This window comes from Numida meleagris, chromosome 26 (assembly GCF_002078875.1).
Source record: "Numida meleagris isolate 19003 breed g44 Domestic line chromosome 26, NumMel1.0, whole genome shotgun sequence".
Lineage (NCBI taxonomy): Eukaryota > Metazoa > Chordata > Aves > Galliformes > Numididae > Numida > Numida meleagris.
The window spans coordinates 3,796,662-3,804,315 of NC_034434.1; the positions used below are offsets into that span (position 1 = coordinate 3,796,662).

Here is a 7,654-nt window from a genome sequence, read left to right on the forward strand (position 1 = left end):
CAGACATCAAGGAGCACGTGAAGCAGCTGGAGAAGGCCGTGTCGGGGAAGGAGCCGCGCTACGTCCTGCGAGCCCTGCGGGCGCTGCCCTCCACCTCCCGCCGCCTCAACGCCAACGTGCTGCACAAGGCCGTGCACGGCTTCTTCACCTCCAACAGCGCCGTGCGGGATTTCCTCCTCGGCTTCCTGGAGGAGGTGCGGCTCTGGGGACGGGGACGGGGACGGGGGGGGGGGGAACACGCCTCTGTGCCCCCACGGAGCTCCTGCAGCGTGGGGCGGGAGGGCAGCGGGGCTGCGTGGGACGGGCTGACGTTGAGCTCGGGGGCCGTAGCCCAGCACATCTCTTCCCTCCGCAGCCCATGGACACAGAAGCCGAGCTGCAGTTCCGCCCGCGGATGGGGAAGGCGGCCTCAGCCCCTCTCTTGCCAGAAGTGGAGGCTTACCTGCAGCTGCTCCTCGTGATCTACCTGATGAACAGCAAGCGATACCCGGAGGTGAGGCGCCCCGAGATGCGGCTCCAAGTCCAAGCCCTTTGCACGGCGCTGCTGGGAGCAGGGAGCCTCGGTGTCCTGCCTCCCTCGGTTCCAGCCTGGGGCTCCTTCTGGGCTCTGCTCTCTACTTCTGGAGTCCTCCAGGCTCCTCCCGGGCCGCGGTTCCTCAGCTCTGACCTCAGTTTCCCTCCCGCAGGCTCAGAAAGTGTCCGATGACCTGATGCAAAAGATCAGCTCCCAGAACCGCCGGGCCCTTGACCTGGTGGTGGCCAAGTGTTACTACTACCACTCCCGCATCTATGAATTCCTGAATAAACTCGACGTGGTCAGGAGGTAGGGCCGACTCCACGTGGCCGGGCTCTCCCTGTGTTCTCTCCCTCTCGCCCCACACACGTTCTCCCTTCCCCACAGCTTCCTGCACGCCCGGCTGCGGACGGCCACGCTGCGCCACGACGCGGACGGGCAGGCCACGCTCCTCAACCTGCTGCTGAGGAACTATCTCCACTACAACCTCTACGACCAAGCGGAGAAACTCGTCTCCAAGTCGGTGTTTCCCGAGCAGGCCAACAACAACGAGTGGGCCCGGTACCTCTATTACACAGGTGAGACGCAGAGGGTTCTGCGTGGTGCTGGCAGCTCGGGGCGCACACGGGCTTGCTGTCCTGCAGAGAACCCGCTGGAGCAGCTGGGGATAGAGCTTTTAGGCAGGATGCAAAGCCCCGTCTGGTCGGATTCACTTTTCCAAAACGCCTTCAGCCCCGTGTGAACGCTCTCCCCCTCCCAGGGCGCATCAAGGCCATTCAGCTGGAGTACTCGGAGGCACGGAGGACCATGACGAACGCTCTGCGGAAGGCACCGCAGCACACGGCCGTCGGCTTCAAGCAGACGGTGAGCAGGCACCTGCCGTGCTTCCCGGGCACCGGGTCCATGCTCCACGGGGGAAGCTGCCCCTGGGGCTTGGCCCGGCCTCGGGGGCTCAGGGTCTCTTTCCACACAAGGTGCACAAGCTGCTCATCGTGGTGGAACTGCTGCTCGGGGAGATCCCGGACAGGCTGCAGTTCAGGCAGCCGTCCCTCAAGCGTTCGCTCATGCCCTACTTCCTGCTGACTCAGGGTACGATGCCCCAGTCCCTCGGCGCCGTGTGCCCCACTTCGAGGAAAGTCTCGGTGGGGGGAGTGGGGTTCCTTTTCCTGCTCTGAGTGGTGCCAGTCTGCTGCACCAGTCAGCAGTTTCTGAAGGGCTGGCTTCTCCTTTCCTCTTGAACGGGGCGGGTGGGAGCCTCGCAGTTCCCGCGGCACCGTGACCTCCCTCACACATTCTCTCCTCCACCTTTCCCTGCTCGCTACAGCCGTCAGGACTGGGAACCTGGCCAAGTTCAACCAAGTCCTCGATCAATTTGGGGACAAGTTCCAGGCCGATGGCACCTACACGCTGATCATCCGTCTGAGGCACAACGTCATCAAGACGGGTAGGAGGTGTGGCGGGTGGGGACCGTGCCACCACCAGAGGCTTGATGGGAGGCTGGCTGCCGCCCTGCACGGTGTGGGGCTCCACTCCTTCCCCCCCTCCCACAGGTGTCCGCATGATCAGCCTCTCCTACTCCCGCATCTCCCTGGCTGACATTGCCCAGAAGCTGCAGCTGGACAGCCCCGAGGATGCGGAGTTCATCGTCGCCAAGGTAGCTGCGCAGGGAGCCTCGTCCCTCTGCCTCCCAGGGCCCTGGGCTGCCTCCCCCTCTCCCTTCCCAGAGCCGCTGGTTTTAGGTTGTGGCCCCTCTGGGGGATGCTGAGAGCTCCATGTCCCATCTCCATGCGCTGTCCTGAGCCCACCGCTCCCCAGCTCCTTCCTTTGCTCTGAAGCGCTGCCTCGGCCCTGGGAGGTGGTGGTGGCCTGACCATGCTCCCTCTGGCTCGCAGGCCATCCGGGATGGCGTGATCGAGGCCAGCATTAACCACGAGAAGGGCTACGTGCAGTCAAAAGAGATGATCGACATCTACTCGACCCGGGAGCCCCAGCTGGCGTTCCACCAGCGCATCTCCTTCTGCCTCGACATCCACAACATGTCGGTCAAGGTGAGCATGGCGCAGCTCCGCGAGGACCCTGGGGGGCTGTATGGGCACGGGTGGGGGCACAGAGGGAGGAGATGGTTGGGCTCAGGCTGCGTTGGAGCGGGTGTGAGTGAAGGGGACAGCATGGCAGAGCGGAGGCGCTTCTCAGCTCACAGCTTCTCCTCTCCCTTGGCTTTCCAGGCCATGAGGTTCCCACCCAAATCTTACAACAAGGACTTGGAATCTGCGGAGGTGAGCTCTCAGCTGCTCCCTGCTGGCTCCAGGAGCGCGCCGGGCTCGTTCCACCGTTCCATCCCCAACCTCGGCCTTTGCCTTCCAGGAGCGCCGGGAGCGCGAGCAGCAGGACCTGGAGTTCGCAAAGGAGATGGCAGAGGACGATGACGACGGTTTCCCGTGACCTCTGGCCTGGCTCTGTGTTTTTTTTTAATTTGTCCTTAGGGAAAATGCTGTCTGAGGAGAGCTGCCCCACGCGGCCCCGGTGCCCCCTCTGCCTTTCTTTTATAAGTACCTGCATGTCTGTACTGGGAGCGGGGGGCACGCGGGGTCCCTCGGCCCCCAGCTGCGGGCCCTGATCTCCTGTCCCCTGTCACCCACAGAGGGAAACCCCTTCCCCAATAAACAAACGTTCTTTTGAGGTTGCCTGTGGTCAGTTGTTGCTGAGCCCTGCGAGGCACACACAGATCCGTGGAGTGGGAGCTCCTGGGGATGGGGCCATAGGGGGCAGCAGTGGGGCTCCTTGGGCATCACTGTTACCCCCCCAGCTCTTGCACTGATCGAGGGGTCAGACTTTGTTAAGCTTCAATTATGGACTTTAAAATAAAAGTTGGAAAAACACCCACCTGTCCTGCTGCCACGGGTTTGTCGTGCTCAGAGCGGAGCGGGAGCTCTGCTGGGACCCCGCGCTGCTGCCTGCTCCCATCCTCGGTGCTGGGGGCTGCAAAGCCCAAGCCCCCCCACCCTGGGCTGGAGGTGGGATTCATGGGACCAGCTGCACCGAAGGGCAGCGCAGCTGGGGGAAAGGACTGAGCCCCACAACCTCCCATCCCCACCGGGAAAGGCACCAGGGTGGGGCCCTCGTGTGTCACACAGATAACGGAGTGGGGATAGAGATGGGGTGGGGGCCGCACAGCCCACGCAGCCGGGTGCTGCAGGCAGCTGGGAGCAGCTGTACTCGGCCTCGGGGGGAAATCTGGGAATCTCCCGGCGCGCCTATGCTGGGCTGGTGGCCAGGGGCTGTGCCTCAGGCGTGGGGCAGCCCTAGGGGATGGATACGGCCCCATCCCTGCTCCGGGAGCACCGTGGGGGCTCTGAGATGGGACCGTGAGCCCAGCCAGCACCCGCTGGGGACACCCCGGAAGCGGTGACTTCCTGGCGGATGCTGGGAGGGAGCTGAGGGTCAGCAGAGGAAGAGCGGCCACGAGGCAGAACCGCAGCGCATTGCGCTGACCCCGCACCGCCACCCACGGGGTTTCGGGTCCGGCTGCCACTTCCTTCCTTGGAAGAGCTGTGGGGGCTTCGGGCCCCTGTGGGTGCTGATTCAACCCCACCCTGAGCAGGCCCCAATTCCTGATAGCACTGACCTGCTGAGGCAGCAGCGCTGCTCGAGGAACAGCAATCCCACAACAGCCTGGCAGAGCCAGGAGACTTTCTCCCAGGAAGTCCCACAGATGGGCTCACAGCACAAGATCACAGCAGGCAGCCCCAGGGCAGAACATTTATGCTGGCAGGGGAACCATCATCATTAGGCTTCAGAGTTAACACCTGCGTTGTGCTGGGCGAGGCCTCCTGTGCTCACAGGTGGGCAGCACCACCCGGCTTCTTCCCCTGCTGGGGGCTCGGGGGTAACCCCATGGCTGTGTCCTCAGTTCTGTGTCCTCAGTTCTGTGTCCTCAGCTCCGGTGCCGGGCAGCAGCTGGCCCAGCTGGCGCCGGCCCATGAGATCCTCCTGGAAGCACTCACTGGAACTGGCCCCAACCCAGAGCCCACATCACCACGGGGGGGGGGAAGGACCAACCAATCCCCCCGGGGCTGCCCCTGGGCGCCGCTTCCCCGAAGGGGCCGGCGGGGAGAGTTCCTGGTGGGGGGGCCGGGCATGGCGCTGCCAGGTGCTGGGTGCTGGTAGCGGCCTCGGGGCTGGTGCTCACCTGGGTCCCGTGGCCGTGGTGGTCCCGCAGCCGCCCTGACCCCGTGCTGAGGGGCTCCGCATGGGCTGGGAGCCACCGCCACCCTCCCTACCACACAGCGGGTTAATGAGTGACCAGCCGTGACCGGGCACCGGCACTGCCCATTGCCAGCGCTCCGCCGGGCACCGCTGCGCTCCAGTGGCACCGCGGCGCCAGGAAAGCCCCATAGCAGCGCAGCACAGGAGCACCCAGTGCCCAGGATTTGCATGCGGGTGATTAAGACAATGAGGCAATCGGCACTGTTGCCACATCGGTGTGAATCCCCACAGCCCTCTATAAAATGCCCCGATCGATGAGGGCGCGCAGAGCGGGGCAGGGCGCCGAGCCGGGCCGGGCTGTGCTGCAGGAGGAGACGCAGAGCTGCTCACCATGTGCTGCCTCACCCGTGAGTACCGCAGACCCATGGGTGGCACCGGAGGGGCACGTGGGGCTGCAGCCCTTCCGCCCTCCCAGCATCTCCTCCATCCCCTCCCCGTGCTCCTTCGGTGCCCCATCCCCAGGGGGGTCCCCGGAGCACCGCGGGGTGACCCGGTGCCGGGGCCTCGTGTGACCCGCTGTCCCGCAGACGTGCTGGTGCTGGCGCTGGCGCTGGTGCTGGGCGCTCCGTGGCGGGCGCTGCACGGGGCTCCGCTGGCCGAGCTCTCGGGGGACCACGACTTCCAGCTCTTCCTGCACAAGAACCTGGAGTTCACCCGCAAGATCCGGGGGGACGTGGCCGCGCTGCAGCGCGCGGTGGTGAGTGCCCCGATAACGCGACCTTCCCCTCCCGGCCTTATCGGCACCGCGGGGCCGTGGCCGGCGGCCTCCCCGCTCCCCATCCATCCCCGGATTGCGCGGTTCCTCCCCACGGCGCGCTCCATCCCCGCAGGAAGCAGCGGGTCCCGTGCGTGTGTAGAAAGGGGTGGGAGGGGATCCCGCGTCCCTCGGAGGTGCCACGGAGCCCTGACCCATCTCAGGGGGTGTCACGGGCTCTGACCCCGCGCCCTCGCCCGCAGTGTGACACCTTCCAGCTGTGCACAGAGGAAGAGCTGCAGCTGGTGCAGCAGGACCTGCCCCTCACGCAGGCTCCCCTGGAGCAGTGCCACAGCCGCGGCTTCCAGGCGGTGAGTGCGGGCACCCACCCGTGGCACGAGCTGCCCGGCCTCAGCCTGGGCGGGGGTCCGAGCGCCGCTCCCCCGTTGCCGTTTCCCCGCAGGAGGTTTGCTTCAGCCAGATCCGCGCCGGGCTGCACGCGTACCAGGGCTCGCTGGGCGCCGTCCTGCAGCTGCTGCCCGAGCACACGGCGCTGGTGGAGACGCTGCAGCTGGACGCCGCCAACCTCTCCTCCAACATCCAGCAGCAGGTGAGGGCGGGGGGGTTTGGCACACGGGGACGCGGGGACGGCCCGGACCCCGCGGTGACGCCGCCGCTCTGTGCCGCAGATGGAGGACCTGGGCCTGGACACGGTGACGCTCCCGGCCGAGCACCGCAGCCCCCCGCCCGCCTTCTCCTCCCGCTTCCAGCACCAGGTCGGCGGATTCTTCATCCTGACCAATTTCCAGCGTTTCCTGGAGACGGCGTACCGCGCGCTGCGGCACCTCGCCCGCCTCTGACGCCGCCCGCTCCCCCCGCTCCCTTCCCCGCTTATTTAATATTTATGGCTATTTAATATTTATCCGGCCGGGGGGTCCCGCCGCCCCCCAGCCCCCACGCAGGGTGCCCGCCCTGCGCTGCCGTCCGTGCACGGGTCTCTGTGCAGCACCACCCATGTTTAATATTTAAACACAAGCGTATCTCTGCTACGAGGTTTGAGCCGGGCTGAGCTCGGTGTCCTTCCCCCGGCCCCCGGGATGCTCCGAGCGGCACCGGGGCTGCGGGGCTGGAGCCGGCGGTGTCACCGCTCCGGGGCTCGTTTCTAGGAGCTGTATTTATTTTATTGGCTGTGGGGTAAGGAGGGAGGGGAGCGCAGCCCGGGACGGGGCCCCGCCGCCGGGGGCTGAGGCTCCGCTCTGCCCGCACCGAGCTCCTATTTATTGCAGCGTAACTTATTCGTGCCCTCGCACCCGCGTTTGCGTCTCGGAATTTCTCAGCCGCTCCGGTCCCGCGAGCTGAGTTTTGTACGGTATTTATTCCTGCAGCTGGGTCAGCCCCAGGGCAGCGCGCGCTGTTGTATTTTTTTATATATCTGTGACAACGATGGAAATAAAGTCTATTTTGGCTCCAACATCTGCGTTGCGTGCGCTTCCGTGGGACCGGGCTGCCCCGGGGGGGGGGGCTGCGGCTCCGGGACGGACACGGGGACCCCACGGCTGCCGCCGAGCCCCCGGGATGGGGACTGCGCCCAGATCCTCGAGTGGCGGCGGGGAGGGGACGCGCGGGGCAGGATGTGACCCGGGGGCGGCCGCTTCCTCCCCCCATCCCGCGGCGCTGCGGGGGCAGACGGTTCTTAGAAAGCGCCGCAGCTGCGCGCCCGGACCGGGCAGCGGCGGTGGCAGCGGGGCTTGGGGGGTGGGGGGAGGGCACAGCCGCGTCCCCGCTCTGCAGACCCCGGGCCGTGGCGGTGACGTCGCGGGGGTTCGGCCGTTCCTCTTTCTCCCCCCGACCCCCGTGCTCCATTTCCCCCACGGCCGCTGCGGATGCTCCAGGAGCTGCGCGCACGGGGCCGGGGCTTCGGCGGGGAGGAAAGGGAGACGCGCAGCCACGAGGACGCGCGGTGGGGCCGGGACAGCCCCCCCAACACCCCCCCCTCCGCACCCCGGCCATCCCCGGCCGCTCCCCTCTGCCACGCGGCTGCTGCCTCACCGCGGGCTGTCCCCGCGTCCCCACGCTGCAGCCCCCGCTGCCTCGCGCCCGCCCCGTGCTCCCATCCCGTGACCGCCGCCATCCCCGCACCGCGCCGGGGCTGAGCTCCGGGCCCTGTGCTGTGTCCCCCC

At 66.7% G+C, this 7,654-nt stretch overlaps 2 protein-coding genes across 2 annotated transcripts in view; both read left to right on the plus strand.

The window, feature by feature from the left end:
- The window catches only part of PSMD3 (proteasome 26S subunit, non-ATPase 3), a 3,709-nt gene extending 512 nt beyond the window's left edge, over positions 1-3,197 (plus strand). The window contains exons 2-12 of the mRNA XM_021378165.1: positions 4-194; positions 356-493; positions 687-823; positions 902-1,092; positions 1,275-1,378; positions 1,489-1,603; positions 1,839-1,958; positions 2,065-2,168; positions 2,407-2,562; positions 2,740-2,790; positions 2,879-3,197. Coding sequence (XP_021233840.1) covers positions 4-194; positions 356-493; positions 687-823; positions 902-1,092; positions 1,275-1,378; positions 1,489-1,603; positions 1,839-1,958; positions 2,065-2,168; positions 2,407-2,562; positions 2,740-2,790; positions 2,879-2,956 — 1,385 coding nt within the window. The 3' untranslated portion in view covers positions 2,957-3,197. The remainder of the gene's footprint in view (positions 1-3; positions 195-355; positions 494-686; positions 824-901; positions 1,093-1,274; positions 1,379-1,488; positions 1,604-1,838; positions 1,959-2,064; positions 2,169-2,406; positions 2,563-2,739; positions 2,791-2,878) is intronic.
- CSF3 (colony stimulating factor 3) lies at positions 4,628-7,145 on the plus strand. The gene is made up of 5 exons (XM_021378230.1): positions 4,628-5,127; positions 5,308-5,477; positions 5,738-5,845; positions 5,938-6,084; positions 6,164-7,145. The coding sequence occupies exons 1-5, from the start codon at positions 5,112-5,114 to the stop codon at positions 6,332-6,334; spliced, it is 612 nt and encodes a 203-aa protein (XP_021233905.1). The 5' UTR covers positions 4,628-5,111; the 3' UTR covers positions 6,335-7,145.

Coding starts and splice junctions, on each gene's coding strand:
- CSF3 (XM_021378230.1), top strand. Junction 5,478..5,737: donor CCGCGCTGCAGCGCGCGGTG/GTGAGTGCCCCG, acceptor CCTCGCCCGCAG/TGTGACACCTTCCAGCTGTG. Junction 6,085..6,163: donor CCTCCAACATCCAGCAGCAG/GTGAGGGCGGGG, acceptor TCTGTGCCGCAG/ATGGAGGACCTGGGCCTGGA.